Genomic DNA, 23,278 nt, shown 5'->3' on the forward strand with positions numbered 1-23,278 from the left:
CCTCCCCCCTACTAGGAAATACACAGAGAGTTGTGTGGAGCTGAAAATCTTAATTAGCTTTGTAGCAACTCATTGAGCAATGGCTGGAATGTTTCGGATGGTCATTAATATCCAAAAGTTACACATTAAAGCTTTAAGACAAACAAGACAATTGAAATGGACTTTTCACACAGACAGAAACAGAGAGAAGCTGACAGGTAAAAGGCTAAACTTTGTTCCCTGAAGGTCAGAGCAACCACGTTTCCATGTACCTTGATGGGCGGAACATCCATGATCTTTTCGACATTCTGCAGAGAGCAGGGGACATACCACAGCGCTGCCTTGTTGGCCAGCTTTTTGGCACCTGCAGTCACGGAGAGAAGGCTTAGTTATTATACAGCTTTCTTCCACCAAATACAACAGACACAATTTATTCTGAGTTTTGTGACTGGTTAACAAGTTTTGGCATTTCTTAAAAAAAAGAATTGATCAAACCATTTTGAAATAGCGGTTGTCAAAACAGACCTTTTTATTAACACCCCACTAAACGCCCATCCAGTTTTTTGACAATTCCAGTGGTGCTGTCTAAAGAATTAGTCTGTCTTCTGCAGACAAAGGAGCGGAAAACAAATGAGGTATTTGTTCAAAGACAATCATTCACGTCCATACAGAACACAAGCTTACATTCACTGAATGCAGTCCCTTGGTTAGTGCAAGGTTTAGCATAATCCCTGAATCCTGAATTTTTTGCATTGTCATGTTGTAATTATAAAATGGATGAAATAATACTGCAACTCACTCACATATTCGTCTTTCAAAACATACAGATGCACAAAGTGAGGAGTTTGTTTGTGAGGAGTTGTCGTTTGTGACAACTGAAAAGGATGATTAGTAGGGTGAAAATATAAGGTGTCAACTGAATAATTTCATAACGTCTGTTATAATTTTAACGTCTATCTTTCAGTCCTCCGAAAAATGGCCATGTTCTTTACTCAAATCTCATTTGGACTGACAAGTGTCAAATAAAACTGCTGAAATTCTGAGAATTACAGTAAATGACACGTTTTGGCGGTTGGAGGTATTAGCTCTGCCATCCCACAGAAAGCTAAGAACCAAAAGATCTGATGACAAAACTTATGGAAATCATATCACAAACAGGTGGAGAAGTTGCCATAGCGATATCTTTTCTATTCTGCTTACAATTTTTCCTCTTAATTCGTTAACAGAGAGAGATGGGCTATTTTGAGGTTGAGTTGTCATGGCACACAAGGGAGGCACACAGATTAAAGACAGCGCAGGGTCAGCCGGCTCAGATGAAATCAATCATCTTATAGTCTTAAAGGCTAGTACTTCTCTTATACTTATATTTAAAAATTCAGATTTTCAGAAGTTTTTTTAATTGTTGCTTTGGCCATATTTCATCTACACTTGAATACGTGCTAAATAAAAATAGGACAACATACATAAATAAAAATCATAATGAAAACGAAGAATCGGTACATTATTACTGTGTGTGCTTTGATCAATGGTAAACCATGCAGAAGGAGATGTAAAGTTAAGGGAAGAGAGTGGGAGCAGAGGCGTATGGCAGGCTACACTTGGGGAATAACATTTGCATTTTACACCCGAGCTAAAACCGTGCAGACAGCCGGGCCGTGTTGCCATGCCGACCACGCTTCTTTCCTTCTCCTCATTGGCTCCTGCCCTTGCCAGCAACCAGGAAGTTGCCCACAGGAGAAAGGCATATTTACATGTTCTTGACTCTACCGAGACTGAGTGACTCCAGACTGTTATTAGCCTCTGCTGGACCTTTTAAGTCAACTGTGTTTTGGATAGAGGGAGAAAGAGGCGTGAGAGAGGGACGGAGGGCAAAGAACCACCCCCAGTCCAAGTAATGACCTTTTTGACCAGAATGTAACCAGGGAACTAGCTTTGAATTTCAAATCCCTCTGCATCAAATGATGACAATGTCAATTTACAACCATGTCATTGCATGGACTGCAAGTTCACAGTGTGTCGACTAAAACAGCACATATTACTCCCCATTATGCGTGCAATATAATGCCCGTTGTCCAATTGAGACGTTGTCCGTTGTCCAATTGAGACAGACCATAGTCATAACATAACATAACATGCACTGTCCTACATGTAGAATATTTATCTTGATTCATTTTGCTTGTATTGTAAAATGCCTGTAGAAACATTTGATCAACACTGACATTATTATATGTGATTCTTTGTGATTACAGAGAACTGAATTCAGTCACGAAGGAGAGGTTTCAGCTAGCAGGGGGGACAGCTGGCTTACTTAGTTTGCATTAATGAATTAGTGGATCGGAAGGTTTTGGCTGCATCCAACGTTAACACAAGCTCCACAAATCTGCTCACTCAAGTTTCCACAGTCTATGGCACACTGACTTTTTGCATGTTTTTCAAGGTCATCTAGTGGCAGTTTTAGAACGATGAATGTAAAAGGGCACTCTGGCAGCTATGGTGACAGCTGAAACAAATGGTACCTGGCAGTGGCGGAACTTTCTTTTTAATTGATGGCATATTAGTGCAGTAGTGCATATAGTACATGCAAGAAGACAACTGCCTGTGAGTGGCAGGATATTACACAGGAGACTATCCAACTATGGGAGTATAATGTCAGCAAACAGAAAGCACTTTAGCATAAGCAGTAATAAAATATACTGATGTAAGCATAGCAACAATGGAAACCAGTGTTTTTGCACTGCTGCAAAACATATCCAATATCCAACTTTCAGCTTATCACAAGACAACAATCCAGCAAATCAGGTTGTCACTACAAAACAAACACCACCAGTAGCTTTTGTTGAGCAGCCATAGACAGACTGTGTTTTTACTTTTATTGCAGAATTCCCAAACACTTTGCTCTGTCATATTTAATTATAAATCAGAGAATGTTTGGGTACTGATTTGAGTGTTCACATGGGTGCTTAAGTGTGGGAAACGTCCCTCCAGCACTACTTATGATAAAGTATGATTGATGCTTTAAGTCTAAGGCATCAATCATTACTTCATACAATTTTGGAAATTTCCAAAATGCACATATTCTTTTCTCAAAGACTTTAAACAGTCATGAATTCCAGTCTGCACCACCCTAAGATCTTTAATCCCTCATCTTGTTGTTCCTTTCCTTCTCTTTTTTCCTCTATCTTCAAAATCTCTTTCCCTTTCCATCCACTTTGCCCTCATCCATTTCTTTTCACCTATTCACTCAATTCATTGCTGTCTTTTACCCGTTCACCCCTCCGCTCTGCCTCTTGACTCTTGCCCACTAACTTTCAATCTTCCTCTGAGCAGAAAAAACCTTGTTTTCTTTTTTCCTTTCTGAACACCATGTTCCAGGCTCAGAGACAGTGCAGCGAGGAACGTTTTTAGTGCTTGATCCCCATGGTCAAACCCAAACATTTTCCATTGTGCTGAGCCAAGGCTCCATTACTTTTAACTGCACTACATCTATTCCTTATAGGAATACATTAAAGCACACCAGGAGTAGAATTTTAGGGAAAGGAATATCCAATACTCATTTTGATTATTAAGCTGGGCTGTATTGAGTGATTTTACATAAACATAATTTTCCGTACTCAATGACCTTTTAATCTGTTGCAGTGTTGTCTGTCTTGTGACAGACCCCAGTTATGCCCTAAGAAACTTCTGTGCTCCAAAGGTCAAACCAGCCTCATTTGTAGTTGCTTAAGGTCTTACAGTATTTTTTAAACTTGTACATCTTTTATTCACTGTTTGAATTTAGATTTGATAGATTTTACAATATACAAATTACCCATCTTATTTTTCCTGGAGTGGGTGTTAATGACTGGACAATTGAATAATAAAAAAGCATGAATAATTGTGTTAAATGAGCTGCAGCGCTAAATATAAACCTAAAACAATATTTGTGTTAATGTGTGTATGTGTGTGTATGTATCCCTCGTTTAGTACATGCAGTTCCACTAGGAACATGGCAGGAACTGTCATGCTTATTTTAAGCCTCATCCCACAATGCATTGCTCTCAACTCTGTCTATGCATGCGTGTGTGTTTGTTGAGGGGGCACGATCTGTGTAGTCTTTGTATATGCAAATGTACGCCTGAGTGTAAATGCAATGCAAGCATCATTACCTTTGCAGGAATTTTGTGCACAAGTGTGTTTGTTCCAAGGGTGGCTGTGCACAAACGTGTGTATTCACACATGAATGTTCAGTGTTTTTTATCTTTGTGTGGCCATTTTACATCTGCAGATCTTGTGCATGTGCCCTATTGTGTGTGCATGCAGTTCTCTAAAGTGGATCCATGTATGTATGTAGTATCTGCGTGTGTGTGTGTGTGTGTGTGTGTGTGTGTGTGTGTGTGCATGCATGTGTGTAGTTTTAGAAGTATGTATGTGTATTTTCATGCATTTTTGTACATACAGGGGTAAAAGCAAATCTGTGTGTCGATGTGTGTGATTGTGCATGTGTGTATGCTAGTGTGCGTGTGCAATCCCCCAGCGGGGACAATCATCACGGCTCGTGCCCACAGTAGGCAGCCTTCCCCTGCGGGGCCGTGACTGAGGCCTGCCTGACGAGATGCTGCCTGACTGACTGTGGAACCTGGGTGCTTTCCTCCTCCTCCCCCAACACATACACACACAACAGTGAAATTAAGGTGAATGCATTAATAGAAAGATGTATGCACACAGAGTGTATCTACATAGTGTTGCAGTATACAAGGAGCATGCACGTTTATATATACACAAAGTTGCTAAAACATGCATGGGTGCACAAACACAGATCCTCTAATGTAAACAAAAGTGCATAAAAAATATTAACATAAACCACAAGTCTACAACCAAGCAGTATAATGTCTTCTTCTGTGTTCCTGTCCCAGCCATCCATTAATCTTTGCCTGAGAAAAAATCAAGCCAAAATATGTAAAACCCAGTCCTGTCTTAGTATGAGACTTCTTTTAGAAAGTAAAGAAGTGGGTCTGTTCAGTGTGTGACTTTGTGGGTGTGAGAATGTGTAGGTGTGTTACTTTTTCTATGCAGAATGTGTCATCATGTGCATATCAGACTCTGTATGTACGTAGGTCATCTCTACACAACCGCATGTGTGTGTCAGTATGTGTCTGGTACGTGCGTGCATTGGGTTGGAGCATGTGTGCAGGTACATCCACTTGGCGTCCGTGTCTGACTAGGCCACAGTGTGTGAGGCCTGACGCTAAGCCAACATGACAGAAGCAAATAATGTCTGCTCCCGTTATCTTCTCTTCCCCCTCGGCCCCGCAGGAACCTTTTAAAGGGCCAAACACTGATGAAATCACACACACACACACACACACATATTTATGCACTCACATGTATGCGTGCATAAATGCAGTACAGATGCACCCACTATGCATATACATAATGTTTCACACATGCACACCACACAAACATACATTCACTAAATTACTAATCTAAATGCAAGGCAAGAAACACACACATCTACCGTAAGCTTTCTCAATTATTGACATTTAAATCTACCTTCAAAAACCCTACATAATGTGAATAGGAATGCATAATTGGTCTGAGGTGTGTATAAAAATTAATTCATAAAAACACAGACATTCATTCATAAGTTTTTATGGATAGCAGCTGTGTCAACTCAAATGCACACACCCATAAATACGACCTACTTCCTATAACTATGAACTAAAAGGGCAACAAGTCACAGCCTCCCCTCTTATTGTCAAAGTTGCCTGTATTTTGGATTTGTTGACATGAACTTATCTGCTCACTCTACACAGTACTAGAAAATATTCTTTATTTACTGGTTTCCTAATTCCTATTCCTACATTGGGATACATATTTAATATGCGTTATACTTTTTGTCTTTGTTAAATATGAATCAGGAAGGCAGCAGAGTACGTATTTATAATTGAAGCAGAGGCTATCAATTGACCTGCATCTGTTTTTATTCTGTTTTTTCACAGAATAATCTACAACCCTTTGTTGACATAAAATGCTAATATGGTGAGAATGTTAAAATGTTGTTGTTTTTTGCATCTAAAAGGGCAAATAGATTTTACAAGACAAGAAGGTTTACAAGGCTGACTCTGTTAATAACATTGTTTTTGCCCAATATATGAACAAATAGAATATAAGAAGAAACACTTTATCACTGCACTAAATCATAAATCCTATATTGTGCATCAAACCAAAAGAAGAGTGTAGTCTGTTCTTCAGCTCTCTTTCTGATCTCCCCTCTTCAGGGTCCTTTCTGACAGGGCATGTAGAGGAGTGGGCTGTCTGTGCAGATGCCTGTATGTATGTACGTTGCTCCCTACCTGTCATCTCATATCTCTGCCTCCGCCTCCATCAACCTGCTTCCAGCCCAGCAACCAACCAACCAACCAACCAGTACAAGCCCGTTGCTAAGGCAACGGCTGTCTAGGGGATACTTCTTTTGTTTCTCACACCACCTTTTCTTCATCCTTCTTTGTATCTCTTTCCTCTTTCTTTCACTCTCTTTCTTCCGCTTTTATTCCCTCTGCTAATTTTTTTACCCATCAATATTTGTCTGCCTCTCTCCTCACATCTGTCTCACTCCCTCATTCTGTCTCATTCTCTCTCTCTTACACTCTTGAAGATGGACAGGTTGCTCTGATGCCTTAGTGCCGCCTAACTACAAATTCATAAAAAAAATATTACTCTTAATATCCTATGCTACTGAAACTCATTCAAATCAACATTGCCATCATATATTGTGTGTGAGTGTCTATACATGTAATAATAGGTGTAGTCATCTTCTCTACCACTTTTACATGAATTAAAGCAGTTACAGTTTGGTCAGCACATTGCATGTGGTTGTTATAGACGGTCTGTGCATCACTGTTGCCACTGGCATTTAAAGGTTCAGAGATAACGCTAGGTCAGCCCAATGGGATCCTCTGTGTCTTTACTCATAGGGACTCTGGGCAGAGTGAGAGAGTGAGTGTGTGCATGCTTTTAATGTGTACATAGCACATATATTAAGAATATGCACATATATTAAGAATTAATAACAATTTCAAACAGCTTCACTCAGCAAACTTTATAAAACTGGAAATCAACATGGCTCTTAGTTTCTATTCCCCTGTCACAGCACTGTAATGCAGCAGTTTCCTCTTTCATGCTTTTTTGTTACTTATGGTGTGCTGCCCTCTACAGGTCAAACAGCAGAACAGCACAATGAAGTCTTTCCTTTAGTGCATAGTAAAATATCCAGCATTTGGACAACTTAGACAAAAATATGACCAATAGTACAAACAAAAAGTGATGGAAATAGATTAAAGATTTCACAGGAGCTTCACAGCATTTAAGCCCACATACAGCCATGGTGGTAAATTATGTAAATTATGTGGCTTTCAGTGAGATGAAGAGTAAGTACTCTAACAATCTGCAGCCAAAATGATTCTGATTTACACATTTAATACAATTGAATAAGAAATTACAGGTGCACGCAGCATTTGCAGGGTCAGAGCAGTCTCTGTACACAGATAAGTGGCAAAGCACTGGTGCAAATACTGATTTATAATAAGAAGAAGAATAAAAATAATAAATTTTAGCCTGAGGACAGTGGGATTAAGAATATACCCTGATTAGTGTAAATAAATATACTTTGCAGGCAAATATAGAAAAAGCAGGGGTGTGGGGCTTTGGGTGTGGGTGCATGTTTTATGGACACCGGGTTGACAAATGAATAGGGAAACAGTATTGATAAACTGACTGCTTATACATGGTTGCAATTAATGTACTTCTTAAGTCTGTCAGACAATTATGAACGCAGTTAAATAAAAATTAATTGAAGCAGACGTTACACCTAAATGCAATTACACAACGTTACATTAGTTTACTGCTTATAATCATACTGTCTTTGTAAAATCTTAGAGAGTGAAATATTTTAACTTTTAAAAGTGATTAGAGTTATCAAGTTATTATATTGTAGAACGGAGTAGCCGAAATCTGCTCTTATACTGAATTATTTGGCCTTAAATCTCTGTGAGACCATAATACAGTATAGCAACAGCCCTATGTCTCCTGTTTTTGTTTTTGTAGTGGGTGTGGGCGAGTGAGAATGAGGCTAAAGGTGAATGTTGCTGTGTAGCTAAGGCGGCAGGTTCAGGTGTATCAGCATCATGAATATTACTTCTATTAACAAAAGCAGTATGAAATTTTTGTTCATTACCCATTTAAACATATTATTAGTTAACAGTTAAACACATGTCTGAACTTTACCATGTGGTATTTGCCTGTTGTAAAAGTATTAAATGCTAGTCACCTGTGAGGAGGTTCTCAGCAATGACTTTGACCTGCACCTCCAGTGAGTGCTTAGAGGTGTAAGTGATCTCAGCGGTTACATGGGCGACCTCGCCAATAAACATGGGGAACAGGAACTCTGTCTTCTCCACACGAACCAGAGCTGCCATACAACGGTCCTAGAGTGGAGAAACAAAGCCAACCTAAATCTTTTACAAATATCATACATACTTTCACAACAGTAAAGGTCCAATATATAATATATTTACTGTAATAAATCCAAAAATGACCCCAATGCCTCATCAGATATTAAGGAAACATGCTAAGTCGAAATTCTATCTTTTCTCTTTGGTTTTGGCCTGTGTGTTGCCCAACTAACCAGTTTGACAGCCAGGCCGGGTATCAAGATATACCTGTAAAAACTTAAACCCAGCGCACTACAGCTGTAATGTTAGTACAGCCATGAAACAGCAAACGAACAAATCTACCCGATCTAAAAAAACAGCGTATTTCTTGCGTGACCAGAGACTTAACAAACCCCGGTTAAATACTGTAGATGCATTTGAAAGATGGAGAAAGCTTAGAGCCCAAAAACAAGCCGGGTTGGCTAATTTCCTCCTGAACAGCTAAGCATTAGCTTCAGGCTAATTTATCACATCTACAAAAGGGCGGGTATTTATGTCATTTCAACATTTGTGTACTTACATTGAATTATATATCTAGAGAACCCGAGTTGGTTACTCGCAAAAACAAATTGAGACACAACCAGTAAAGTGATCCCAACTGGTCCTGGCTAATGCCGCCATGTTAACCCTACTAACTGCTAACGTTACCAGAGAAAACACAAAAAAAAATTGTTTCCTGTGATTATAGACTATAGGATAACATAAGTTCAAACATTTTGTTCAATTTTTGCCAATAGATCCCTCTAAATCTTACAAACTGCTCCTTTAAGGATAGAAGTCCTGCGATCTTTATTCACCCACAGTACAATAAAACAGATTAAGTTAGGGTCTGATACAGTGCTCTCTCTTACGCCGTTCTGTGTGTTACAGTGTCGTGTGCCAATGATGCATCCGGCTTCCTCAATCATCTTGAGGATCATGCCGCCATGAACATTGCCCACAATGTTGGCATCATCTGGCCGCATGAGCCTGCAGTAAAGAGAAGGATAGTTAGCATGACTGTGGATCTGATGGTAGAATTACAACATGTGGTTTTAGCACCTTGTCACAAGAGTTCTTGGCATCCTGTTTGTAAATATTATCGATGAATAAATGTGAAAACTAACCAGCCATGCAAATAGGCATGCACAATTCGAGGAAAAATATAAACCACAAATTTTTTGACCGTGACAAAACAAAACTAATTGTCCGTACCAAACAAATTGTTTTGGCACCTACAGCACATTGCGCATTACCACAAGGCTGTGAACAAAGAGGCTTCAATGAAGAAAAGGGAGAGCGTTGCAGCACTTGGGAGTGCTTTAAAATCTATTTTATACAGTCTATGTTTAAAACTTACGGAAGAAAGTAATAACTTTTGTGATACAGACAGCTCGTAAAATTAAATGAGAATCAAAGTCATACAAAAAAATTATTTATTTTTTTAAATTGAAGTTATTTAAAAAGGTAAAAGTGAACAGGGTGAATTGAGATCACGATTTTATAATGATTAATCGTAAAGTTGTTGAACAATGATTTCAGTCTCTTCTTACTCTAACAACATCTGATACTTTGATGCTAATTTAAAAAAAACAGGACCAAGAGCCAACAATTAAAGATCTTGGGATGTGGGGGGCAGAAGAAGTGTTAATCCGCATTTACCACAGTTTAACTAAATGTGCCTAGGCGGTGTGTTTTTAAGTTTAAATCACTGAGCAGCTACTAACTGCTTTTTAATCACCTGATATATTTAGTACCGGTATTTAGTCACTTAAATCAGGCTGGTATTTACTTGAAGCTGAATGACATATTATTTGTACTTCATAATAATCTGACGTGCGTGTTGACAGAAGGCTAGGAGAACAATCTAGGAACATATCTGCTATGATGTGCTTCTAGATAGAGTTAAAAGGACTTCTGCTGAGCAAAACATGTGGAGTATTTTCTAAATGTTTTGACTCCAGCCTCTTCTCTCCATCTATATCTGATGACTACATACAGTATCATTGGCAGTGCAGCATTCCATCATGTAGATCAGTTGTTTTTCGCGTGGGTTGAACTAGTCTTACCAGTTACGATCTACAATCTGCTTACACAAACACACCAGGTATGAACCGTTGCACTGAGATCTGACTAATCACAGGAATCATTGTTCCTTGTTTTTATGAATGACATAGACTTCCTCTATGTCAGAGGTCAGTCAGAGTTACATGTAGATGGGTTGGACATTTTACAATTGCAACATTTACATTTTACTGGCATCAAGAGCCAAGCAGCAGCACTACTTGAAATTGTTGTATTACACATAGTAACCAGGAAATAAATTAATATCTACTACTTCAGCACTGTGATAGATTATTCTATTGAAAAACGTAGAGATATCAGGGAGGTGCTGACTGACCCTCTGGCCCACTTCCCTCTTGTATGATCTCTACAATCATATCTTCTGAGATTTTGAGCCCTAACGTTGTTGTGAGTGATGTCATGCTCAATACCATTGACTCCCCCTTTGGCGTTGCAACTGATCAAAGTGGATCCCAACACAACCACTGATGCACACATTGGCAACAATGTAAGATGGCATTATCCCACCTAGGTTTGTGTAGCACAGCAGACAGGCAGAGTAAAAAAGGTTTTATTGACATATCTGGCAAGAGTCCCAGGGACAAAAAAAGTGTTGTTTTTTTGTTGGAATGTACATATTTTTCAGTAACTGTGTGCCTAATTGTTTCATTCATGAAAACATGTCTACATGAGACTTTTAGCTAAGAAATCCAGAATTATAACAGTAACATTCAAGACCAAAATCACAGCCAAAACTGTTGTTAGCACCACAAGACCTGTCTTTCAAATCAAGGTATCGGTTTGAGACATATCCAGAAAAACAGCTAACGGGCAAAGGCTATGCCACACCTAAAGCCTTTGATAACGCTTTTAAAGAAGGGGAACGGAAAGTATAAACCTGTTGCAATGGTGTTTTCAGAATTGATTTACAAGTGAAAGTCTATGCCAGGATTTAAATTGTAAACATTTGAAAGTCCCTCTGACCTTTAATCTTGTTCAAATACACATTCCAATCCAAAATAATGGATCACTTTGATTACATACAGTGTGTAATAGTGCAGCAATAGCCCTTTACAATGTCCACATAAATCTCACAGGAGCACTATGTCAACAATTCCTCATACTGTATGTGATGTTTTGTAATGCACCGACAATCTAAAGTAATTCATCACTGAGGTATGAGACGTTGTCTCGGTGGTTAAAAGAACCTAGTAAAGTATACTGTATTTATTTGAATATCAAATATCTAGAATATACCAATATTTTATATACAGGTCATGGTGTACAGACTTTTCCATTGCCAATACGTCTCAGTTTTTAAAGTTGGAACACCCACACACCACACCTAAATTATGTCTGTGTTTTATTTAATTATTTATGGTTTAGAAATATCTGAAAAGGCACACCTAGCCCTGTCTTTAAATTAACCTTTACTCGTTGTTAATGGCAGAACCATTAACAACTACATAGACTATAATCACTATCTTCTCACTGGTGGCTGAAGCAAACACAAAACAACTCATGCTTACCTGTGGTGAGTAGAATAAAGGCAAAAACTGTGGATTAGTTTCAGAAAAGCATATCGTGGCATGATTTCTGTCCTGACGCCCACACCAAAGCACAAAGAAGTGACTGGGGGGGAGGGGATTTTATATCACAAGTTTTAGTCAGACAATCTTCCATTACCAGGTAAGAAAGGTATTCATCAAACACACACAACTATACAAATTTAAAGCAAACACCAAAATCCTGTGCATGTTTGCACAGACAGACACACACCAGTTGATTATCCATTACTTGAACAAAAGGTTGAATTTTCAAAAGACGTTAGTATTAACAAAAGCAGCCTGAGAAAAAACTTTACATTTGCATTATAGACATTTAGCTGGGCAAGCAATAGCAGCGTGAGCTTAAACCTGAACTACCACATTAGTAAGAAAGCAATAGTGGCCTAGTGTCAGGGTTACAGACAACAATATTCCTGTAATCCAAGGTGAGCAGAAAAGCATTAAGCCGTCTGAGTTTTTTTTAGATTAACTATGAATAAAGCAGATTACAGTCAAGAACCTTTCAGTCGAGTGAAAGTTAATTCAAAGACAAGGCTAGGTCCTAGGGCTGCACAATTAATTGAATTTTAATCACAGTCATGATTTTGGCTTCTCACGATCAAATTTGTGTGAACGAGCAATATTTTAAATGCGTAATTTCATAGAACGCTCCGTTTTTTTTTTGCAAAGCCAATCTACCGCTCCGTGAACCACTGTCTGATCATGTTAGAGTTGTTCCCTGCAGCTTAGTTTCTAGATGTAGACAGTCACAGAGGACAGAGTAACGTGAGGAAAATTCAACAGATAGCAGTCGGTTAAAGGTCGGTCTCAAGGTTTAACAGTTTACTAGTAAACGCAACATTTTATCCCATCTGTGTTGTTTTCCGACAACAGCAGTGACCAGTGTTAGTGTCTGTTAGCTCACAGGGCTCTAGGGCGCAAGTCATATTTTTCCTCTAGCTCGCACCGGTGCACCTAACGTCCTCGCAGCTGCTGCAATGTTGTTTATATCGATATGGTTTAATTTTGCGTAACATAACCCATTTCTTCTGTAAAACCGTGTCTCTGTTGGATCTCTCCTCTTACTCTCCGTGCAGCCCCGCCACACAGCGGCGGAAGTATGGTAACAAGCAAAAATTTTGAATGTGAAGGGGTTTATTGCTAATGTGAATAATTGGTTGGGTGATGTCCAAAGTCAACCTGTTGTTGCTGATGAGGTTGTGGTTGAGCTTCATGATAGTGTCTCAAATGTTGCATCAAATACTTCCAGCCAACAAATAAGTCACAAAAGTTCCAAAAGTGGTAAAACATCTTCTTATATTTCGTGCATATATTTCATCTGCACAAGTTGAAGCAGAGGCAGACAAGGCTCCCTTTCTGGCTCGGGCTGTTGCTTTAAAGGATATGCATACGCTTTTGATGTTGCCTTTCTCTAACCTTTCTCTCTTTTTATTTTTAACTGCTTAGTCTTGTGTTTCATCTGTTTTTATTTTTTAACTGTTTTTTAACTGATTTTGTGTAAAGCACTTTGAATTGCCCTGTTGCTGAAATGTGCTATACAAATAAAGCTGCCTTGCCTTGCCTTGCTGCAGGAGCAGGTAGAGATCTTAAGGAGGACAAGGGAGCAGCTTGAGCTGGACACTGAAATTGCAGCTTCTATGGCTAAGCTAGCTGTTCTCTAAGCTTGTGACAACAACAATGTCTCAAGGGTAAAATCAGATGGAATGGAGTCTTATTTTGAAAAGGGGTTTGAACACAAAGACATTCCTGGATCTCTCAATTCGAAGAAAAAAAATACGAGCCTGTGTATAGGCAGCTATAACAGTATTTAAAGGACCCACCTCATCACATTAAGCGTGATGATGCCAAAGTTCAAAAAGAGATGCCTAAAATACCTAAAGTAAGTTTGGATCCTTTGGAACGGCAAACAAACCCAGCATTTGTTCATTCCTCTTTACCATCTGAAATTAATATTCAAGCGCCAAGAGATCTGTACAACTTGCAGCAACAACAGAATTAAATAACATCGCTCCTTGTTCAGTTACAAACCTCACACTTTCTGCCTTTCCCTTTTTTATGGAGATCCTCTGCAGTTTAAATAATTTATGAAAGCCTTTGAGCATTGTGTGGAAGCAAAAACAAACAATAAGGAGGACTGTCTATACTATCTTGAACAATTTATTAAGGGACAGCCAAGAGACCGCAGCTGCTTTCATTTGACACCAGAAAGAGGTTACACTGTTGCCAAGCAGCTACTGAAGGAGCATTTTGGAAACAAAATAAAGGTTACAGCAGCCTACATGGAAAAGATTACTGGCTGGCCAACTGTCAAGTCAGAGGACATTAAAGGACTCCAAGCTTATGCAATGTATCTACATGAATGTTCCAATACAATGGAAGAGCTTGAATATTTACAAGAGCTAAACATGCCAGCAAACATGAGAACTGTGATTCAGAAACTTCCGTTTAAGTTCAGAGAACAATGGAGAGTACAAGCATGCCAAATCTTGGACCAAACCTACCAAAGAGCTTGTTTCACTGACATTGTCAAATTCATTGAGAACAGGTGAGAACTGCTTCCGATCCCGTCTTTGGTGGCATACAGGACACTCCATCTCAGAAAGGAATCAAAAGCAAGTCTCAAATAAAAACGCCTTTCAAAAGAAACAGTTTTGCGACTTGTGTCTATTTCTGACGAGTTAAAGTCAGATGCTCAAATGAATAAAGCACAAAAAGAAAATCTCTCCTGTGACAACCCGAACCAGAATTCCTGTCTGTATTGTACACGTGGTCATGCATTGGAGCGATGTCCACAACTGGAGAAAAAGACACATTGGGACAAGTTAAACTTTCTAAAGGGTAAGGGTTTTTGTTTTGGTTGCTTATGCACAGGGCATGTAAGCAAAACTTGAGGCAGGCGCATACTTGCAGACACTGCAACCAAACTCATCCCAGCATTCCTGTTCTGCCGGTTCAAGTGAATAGCACAGTTTTTCTAGATCCAGGAAGTACAGGCACCTTCTGTTCAGAAAAGTGATTGAACATTGTGGGACGAAGAGCAAAAATTCATTTGCGCACCATGAGTCACAATAAAGCAGTTCCAAGTTACATTATCAAAGGCTTAGAGATCTCAGAGTTTGCTGGAAAACACTTGAGCTTCCTGATGTTTTCACTCAAGAGGAGATGCCTGAGTCAACAGACAACATTATCAGTGAAGAGGACTTGGTTAAGTGGACATATTTAAAGGACGTTGGAATAGCTCGTATAAAAGCTAATTTGGACTTGTTAAACGGTACCAATACCTCCAGTTGATGGAGCCTTGGGGGGTTATTAACAGTCAGGGCAATAGACCATATGCTATCAAAACATTATTGGGGTGGGTGGTTAATGGTCCATTAAAGGGAAACAGTAACAAGCAAAGTTTGAGTGGTCACCCTGGGGTTACTGTCAATAAAACTGGGGTCGACAGAATTTAAAAGAGACTGCTGAACCAATACAACCTTGACTTCAATGAGGTAACCTCCAAAGACCAAGAGGAGATGTCAAGGGAGGAAAGTAAATTATGGATAGCTCTGTTCAGCTTCATAAAAGGAAATTACAAATTGAAACTGCCTTTCAAAGAAGAAGACGTTACCATGCCAAACAATCTCTGCATTGCCAAGCAATGTGTTTGTGGTTTGAGAAGAAGGCTTCAGAAGGACGCAAGTTATCATGAGGAGTACACAAAATTTCTTGCTGATGTCATTAACAAAGGCTATGCGGAACAGATGCCGCAGCATCAGAACCATGTAAGGTAAGGTGTGGTATATACCGCATAATGGCGTATATCTTAAAGAAGAGAACCTTGGGTGTTGTGTTTGACTGTGGAGCAGACTTTAAAGGTATCTCTCTTAATAGTCTACTTTTACAAGGCCCAAACCTGAACAGCTCCTTAATAGGAGTCCTTTTACAGTTCAGACAAGATCGTGTAGCCATGATGGCAGACATTCAAGCCATGTTCCACCAAGTCAAGGCTGCAGAAGTGCATGTGGACTTTTTAAGATTTTTATGAAGGCCTGAAGGTAACCTGGACTGTGATCTGATTGAGTATCGTATGACTGTTAATTTATTTGGGGCTGTATCATCACCCAGTTGTGCCTGCTTTGCACTTAGGAAGACTGCTGAGGATAATTAAACAAGCTTTCCAGAAGAAGTCATTGACACAGTCAAAATAAATTTCTACATGGATGATCTTCTGAAAATTCTCTCTTCTGAAAAGGAGGCTTTCCTCATGGTTAAGAATCTAAGAGCCATATTCAGCAGAGGGGGATTCAATCTCACAAAATGGATCAGTAACAACTGGGCCCTATTTCAAAGTATTCCAGAAGAACACAAATCACAGAACTTGTTTGAACTGGATCTGGACAGAGAGAAACTGACAATAGAGAGGGCTTAGTTCTGCAATGATGTATAGAAACGGACACTTTCAAATTCCAAACTGAAGATCAAGGAGCAACCTCACACCAAACATGGCATGTTGTCTGTAATCAGTTCCATCTATGATCCACTGCGGTTCTTGGCACCATTTATTCTCCCTGCTAAACTGTTGCTGCAGGAGTTAAGTAGGCAAAAGCTTGATGACCTCATACTTCCACCTTTTGAGCAGAATTGGATCAAGTGGCTGATAGATCTACAGAAAATGGCTAATTTCAAATCAACAGGTGTATCATGCCCAAAGGATTTGGAAAGATTGTAAGTGCACAACTGCATCATTTCCCAGATGCTAGTGAAAATGGATATGGCACAGTTACGTACCTCAGAAAGCAGAAGTTTGAGGAAGTGGTTCATGTTAAGTTGTTGTTTGGCAAATCCAGAGTGGCTCCTCTAAGACCCATCACCATACCTCGTCTGGAACTCACTGCTGCTGTTGTTGCCATTAAAGTTGACAAGATGCTTCAATTAGAGCTGCAGCTCCCACTGAAGATTCACGCTTTTGGACCGAAAGTACAACAGTTCTAAAGTATATCAGAAATGAGGACAAAAGATTCCTAACCTTTGTCACTAACAGATTTTCCATGATAAGATACAACTCAGACGTGTCACAGTGGAGTTATGTTCCCACATCACTAAACCCTGCAGATGACGCTTTAAGAGGATTGAAAGCAGAAAAGTTGGTCAACCAAAGATGGGTTGAAAGCCCAACCTTTCTATAGGATCCAGAAGATAAGTGGCCAAGGTTGCCTGTGGATTTCAGCATCCCTAGTGATGATCCAGAGGTTAAGCGAATCGTGCTGGTTATGTAACTATTAACACCGTAAATGCCACCAAACAGCTAATAACTTATTACTCTGATTGGCAGAGATTAAAAGTTGCAGTTGCATGGATCCTCAGACTGAAAGAAACCCTGCTGAAGCTGAGTAAGCAAAGAAAGCAGTTGCAGCTTGAACATTCAAGTGCTAATGGGACATCAATGGTGGATGTGCAGCAAGAAATGCAAGCTTTTTGATTTTCACTCAAAGGGAAGAACTTGGCACTGGATGAACTCTTAGAAGGTGAGAACTCAGTAATTTCCTTTTGTCAGCGAGAGAGATTCCAGAATGAGATTGCTGCATTATCATCTCAAAAAACAGTGAAAAAAGGCAGCACCATCTTTAAGCTGGATCCAGTTCTAGAAGATGGACTTCTGAGAGTTGGGGGACGCCTCAATAAATCAGCTTTGCCTGAGGACACAAAACATCTCCTCATTATCTTCAATTGTATGACAAGCAGGGCCATTCACCTAGAAACTGCTTACTCTCTTGATACAAGGTCATGTATCAATGCAATGCAAAGGTTCATCTGTCGGAGAGGACAGGTTTATATTTTACTGCGGGTTACGGTATTATCATGACTAATTAAAAATTATGATGTAAGGCTCAGACGGTGTCACCAAACTGTTGGCTTACGCCTACACTGCAAACACTATTACTGAAACACCTTTCCCTTTTCATTAGCTCGGAACTTGAAATGCTGCCAAACCGCAGAAGTAGTGTTCTTCTTCAAGACCAGGTCACTCGGTGCACACGTTGCCATCTTTTCCCCCCCTCTTTCTCTTTCTCCTCCACACTGTCACGTGATGACAACCACGCATTCGTAGGCATTAAATAAACAGTTTTTAATCATTGTCTCCTATATAAGTGCATTGCATTTTTTCACAATGGTTTTGAAACGGATTCAGTTGCTATTTTTAAGACCCCGCGGTATACCGTATTACCGCTCAACTTTACTATGACATGTTTGTGGGAATTTCTTAAGGGGTAATTGAAGGGACTATGGGATTTTACTACCATTGAGTCCTTGTAACAAAGGAAACATATCCTGGGCACGCACATGCACAGAAGAATTTTTGGATGTGTGAGTTGTTTGTAAAAGGTTTACTACCATTGAGTGCTAAATATGATGACAGACTCAAGAGTAGAATCTACTTTCAAGTTGTTTGCTGAAGTCAGCCTTTAATATAACCAAACCACTCACAACTTACTGACTCAAGTTGTGAGTTGTCATATCATACGTGTCTTAAATCTCAGGTTGAAAATGTCCTCTTTCTTTTCGAACATGCACCAAAGCAGTTTGTGTGTCAAAATGTGGAGCTAGTAGCTACATGAACCAAGCTTTCAATGAATCCAACTGACAAAATGAAACTGGGCATAAACTGTATATTAATGACTTCTCACAAAAGAAGGAAGAATTTAAAGCTATGGGACAAACTGTGTGTCTTTAGCTCTAAAATGTTGTACATCACAACAACACTGCAACCTTTAATGTAGATGGCTTTCACCTGAATTGACAGGGATTATTTCTGAACCAGCTGAGTACATATACAGAGCTGTTGTACTGTAACATATGACTGTGACAGAGCTAAATGGCTCCACCTACAGGCGGGCACAAGTACAACATACTCTGCATGCTGCTGGGAATAAACCCGATTCATCCTAAAGGTACTTCAATAGTTAGTCATTACCACTGTATCCCACACAGCAGCTTTGGGTGTTCTTAATTCATCTGCTTATTAAATAATCAAGGATCAACTACACGCGAATTTAACCACACACCGCAGAAACAAAAACTATTTAGCTTATAATAGCAAACGGATTCAAGCCTACACGGTATGAAATTAAACTTTTATTGGAGCTTCGGTAAAATGATGGCGACCTTGTCCTTGGTAGTTTTAGAGCGTGTTCTACCGGTGCTAACCGCGCTAAGGTTATCCCACATACATAGGCCTAGGAAATAAATGGTCTTCACTTCTGCCGGGAACACAAGCTAAATAACCTGGAAACGCGACGTTTGATTTATCATAGTCCAGCCAAGATTGAACATTGTCGACCACCCGGCAGAGCGCAGCAGGTCACTGTGTTTACCCGGACACGAAGCGGATTATCCTGTTAGAAACGACGCCGGTAGTCGCGCTGTCCTCGTATTATGTCGACCCAGCAGCACGTTATTAGCATGTAAATGTCGCTCGCACATGTGTTATTGTGTCGTATCAAACGTCGTACCTGCATATTTGGAGGGGGGATGCTGCCTCGAGCGCCTGCGGTACCGACATGCTGCTGCTGCTGCTGACGATGATGATAATGAGGAGGTCCCGAGTGTGTTGGTCTCGTGTTGCAGCGCGATTCCTGTATGATGTGAACGGAAATCAGACTCCCCTGGTGTCCGCCGGCTGCTCTGTCTGGTCTCTTTGAGAAATGGCTCATATGTAAAGTACTATGCAAAGAGGATATTTTGTACAGTATGGCTCATTTGTGGGTTTAGAGATTACGTAAACCGAACGACCGCCTTTTTACCTCACGTGCAGCCGGTGTCTTTCAAAGAGCTAAATGGGAAAGCCAAGACTGTGCAACGGAAATCCAAACAGAACTATGTCAATACCCACAGCCGCCGGAGGAGGGCAGCAGAGACCACACCGACTCGAACATCAACAGAAGGCGCACATTCAAGTTGCATGTTGTAAGCGCGTTTGACCACAACATCCATCCCGGCGCAGGGTCACACTGTCACTGACTAACGGTTTTCATTGTGTTAACATCCGCTTGACAGATATGTCGCCCAGGCGTTTGCACATTAAACAGAAATGTTTCCATATAAGGAAACGTTACTTCATGTTTGGTTCAGTTGAAAGTCTGGAGACGCTTTAATTTTTATGATCCTATTGTAGCGAGGCAGCCTCGAAACATAGTTTTCTGCTGCCTTTCAAGCCTTTTGTCCCTGTGATTGTAATGCAAGGCATAATTCAGTTTATCATGTTGTGTGAAGTGTGCCAACCATATGCCTGTTAAATAACGTTTTCTTTTCGTTTTCCATAGTAGCCTATGGCCATTGTACCACCTTTCGTGGCTGTGCGTTAAAGATACGTAATCACGCATGGGAAAAGAGTAATAGTCAAACAGGCAAATTTTGACAAAGGACCATAAAGTGTAAAACAAAAACACAACAGTTTACCACGACATCGTCGTTTTATTTGTGGTTATATAACATATATACTAAATTTGCTGTAAATAGCAACATAAAACACATCCCAACAGAGATACTTACAATGACACATTATATGTCTACAGAGTTCATCTGCACAGACTCAGGACTCTGAAGTCTATGGTGCAAATTTATACAGACTGACCCTTTGGGTCTTACAGGGCTGTTTCAATGGCCCATAATCACTTAGTCCGCAAAGAGGACTAAATAGTTAACGTATACATACATGCAGATTTAAAAAAAAATACGACTGTCTAAACTTGTCAACTCATACAGGACAACAGACTCGTGCGCAAAACGTAAGTATATAATACTCAACCAATTCGATTTAACGTTGAATTCTGTCTTTCATCAACGGAAGCGAGGCGGTGAATCACTTTGCATATGTACAAGTGATGCCATCTCAACATGCTGCCTACATATAAAACACTTTACAGTCTTCTCACAGGATTTTTGGAGAAGCAGGCCGCTGTAACTAACGAAATCTACCAAGGTCTCCACATGGCAGCGCTGACAGCCTGCGGGCCGGACTGCGCGAGGCAGGGAGCCACTGCGCCGCCGCTGCTGCGGGACTGGCTCTCCAGTCTGGAGCTGAAGCTGGATTTGAGGCTCAGGAGTCTCTGTTGGATCTGGGGGAGAGTCCTGGAGCTCTGAGCGCAGCAGTTCAGACAGGTTGGGGTGGCGGACGTGGACTGCTGGACGAATTCATTCACCCGCTGACACGCGTCTTGGTCCAGGCTCGTTTTGGGAAGCAGAGTAGAGACGCGCTGGAGGCAGGATTTGTAGCCTTCCTTGTATCTGTCAGCGGAATCTGAAAAGACAATGACAGGTTAGTTTTGCAGTTCAAAAATGACGAGATTGCAGTTCATATATGTATTTATAAACAAAAGTGTTAAACCAGCAGAACCATAACTTACTTTTCGTGCTAACAGGGGGAATGTCGCTGAGGAACCTCACAGTCATTTCCAGGATTTCGGCTTTCTCAAGCTTGGTGAAGCGAGTCTTCTGGAAAAAATAAATAAAAGGAAAATGTTAAACATATGAGCTTAAACGTTGCCTCGACTTAAGTATATCTGAAAAACATTTTCTGCATGTATTTGAATGGATATAATAACTCACATCTCTGCCTGTGAGGGGAAGGATGAGGTTTTTCAAATGGTTCAGGCTGTCGTTGATACGGGCGCGCCTTCTCTTTTCCATCAAAGGTTTCATTGTCTGGAAAGAACACATCATATTTAGCATTCATTCACTACATTAACTGCTAATCATCAGAACATGTTTCAGAAAATGAACATAATTCAGTGACTTCGCTTACCTTTCGGAGCTCAAGAGCCTCTTTTCTTTTGGCCACAGTTACCCTTGGAGAAAATGACTGGAGAGCTTCACAAGTCATGTTTGGAGACATTTTCAGCTTCGTCTTTGTGCCAGAGCAGCGTCCAAAACAGAAGTCGGAGAAGATGTGTCTCTAACGGCCCAGGGCTGCGGTATATATGCGGGTCCGTGGCGTCGGTTAACGCCCCCAAGCCAACACGAAACGATTTGGACTATCTACGTATTCAATGGAAACAACACAAAACTATCAAATTTAGTAAGATAACCATCTGTTTTCTACTCTAATCCATGCGTGACAACTGCAGTGCTTGTCTGCATTGGGATCCATAGGCCAAATAAAACAAAATCTGCGTCAACAAGCTAAGAAATGTGTGCGTAAAGATGCTGCTTGGACGCACCGGAGGATCATTCGTCAAATATCAGTTCAACAAACTCTACAATTTATATCATATTAAATAATACACAATAAGGTTCATTACTTGGCATATAGAAGATGAGATAGGTTATTCGTAAACACAATAATAGACAATAAATAGGCTGATGCGTAATTACGCACTGCTCATATGTGGCTGGGAACCAAATATAGGCTATATAGCATTTATTTATTTTGAGATCTAACAATGGAACATAGATTTCATTGTATTATAAATATATATGTATATTCACCACATCTACAATTTCTAAGTTTGTATTATTGAGATTCATTTTCCTGCTGAATTTAATTTTGCTTGGAATAGCAAAATGTACTACAGTTTTACTGTATTTATTGTGTGTAATTTGCCCAAGTTTGATTACATATCCTTTACATTCAATATCCTTTTAAAATAAATATCCAGACTTGGAACAACAGGGTGCAATACATACATTACTGGCATAGGGGTCAGGCTTGCGTGTATGAAAACGTGACCACCGAGATACAGACTCTTACTCCAATCTCATACCCAAGCCACGCTACTTTCAAATAACATCTGCTCTAAGATTTTGGCAACAATAGTTTAGCATGTGACGTTTTATGCTGTTTCTGCCCGGGGAGGGGGTCTCTACCTGGAGGGTGTGTATCCTGATGCTACCAACGCCTCACGCAAGGCGGTGGGGGCTGAAAAACAGAGGGTGCGCAGGGACGATGGACTATAATCACAGTAGCCACCGCAAAATATAAAATAAACCTTCCATGGTTTTTACCTTAGTAGATCTTGAAACTATTTAGACTATTTCCTTGTGGAGTGGTATTTATTACCAACGACCATTGTGTTATGCTGGATATGAATCAAACTTTCAATTACAGCTTGGAGTTTTTTTGGGGATTTTAAATAAAAACTGGAGAGACATTAAAACCGAATACCACTGCACTCAGGGGAACCATGCGCGCAGCACGCGCCACGGTGACCAGATGGCTGTCTGTTACCGACCCGTCAA

The 23,278-nt window shown here is 40.1% G+C and overlaps 2 protein-coding genes across 3 annotated transcripts in view; both read right to left on the bottom strand.

The window, feature by feature from the left end:
• The window catches only part of acot7 (acyl-CoA thioesterase 7), a 65,807-nt gene extending 45,890 nt beyond the window's left edge, over nt 1-19,917 (bottom strand). Inside the window, exons 1-4 of one of the 2 annotated variants that reach the window (XM_032521065.1) lie at nt 19,555-19,917; nt 9,299-9,416; nt 8,285-8,441; nt 252-343 (exon numbers count right to left, since the gene is read on the bottom strand). In XM_032521065.1, the coding sequence (XP_032376956.1) occupies nt 252-343; nt 8,285-8,441; nt 9,299-9,416; nt 19,555-19,604 (417 nt within the window). In that variant the 5' untranslated portion in view covers nt 19,605-19,917. The remainder of the gene's footprint in view (nt 1-251; nt 344-8,284; nt 8,442-9,298; nt 9,417-19,554) is intronic. The other variant, XM_032521066.1, reaches the window with a different exon arrangement.
• A 1,094-nt stretch (nt 19,918-21,011) lies between these two features.
• Nucleotides 21,012-21,994, bottom strand: LOC116692624 (transcription factor HES-2). The gene is made up of 4 exons (XM_032521067.1): nt 21,846-21,994; nt 21,650-21,745; nt 21,448-21,535; nt 21,012-21,341 (listed from the first exon to the last, which is right to left on the bottom strand). Exons 1-4 carry the CDS (start codon nt 21,933-21,935, stop codon nt 21,016-21,018), a joined length of 600 nt encoding a protein of 199 aa, XP_032376958.1. The 5' UTR covers nt 21,936-21,994; the 3' UTR covers nt 21,012-21,015.
• Between the last annotated feature and the right edge of the window lie 1,284 nt (nt 21,995-23,278).

Source organism: Etheostoma spectabile, chromosome 7 (genome assembly GCF_008692095.1).
Source record: "Etheostoma spectabile isolate EspeVRDwgs_2016 chromosome 7, UIUC_Espe_1.0, whole genome shotgun sequence".
Taxonomy (NCBI): Eukaryota; Metazoa; Chordata; class Actinopteri; order Perciformes; family Percidae; genus Etheostoma; species Etheostoma spectabile.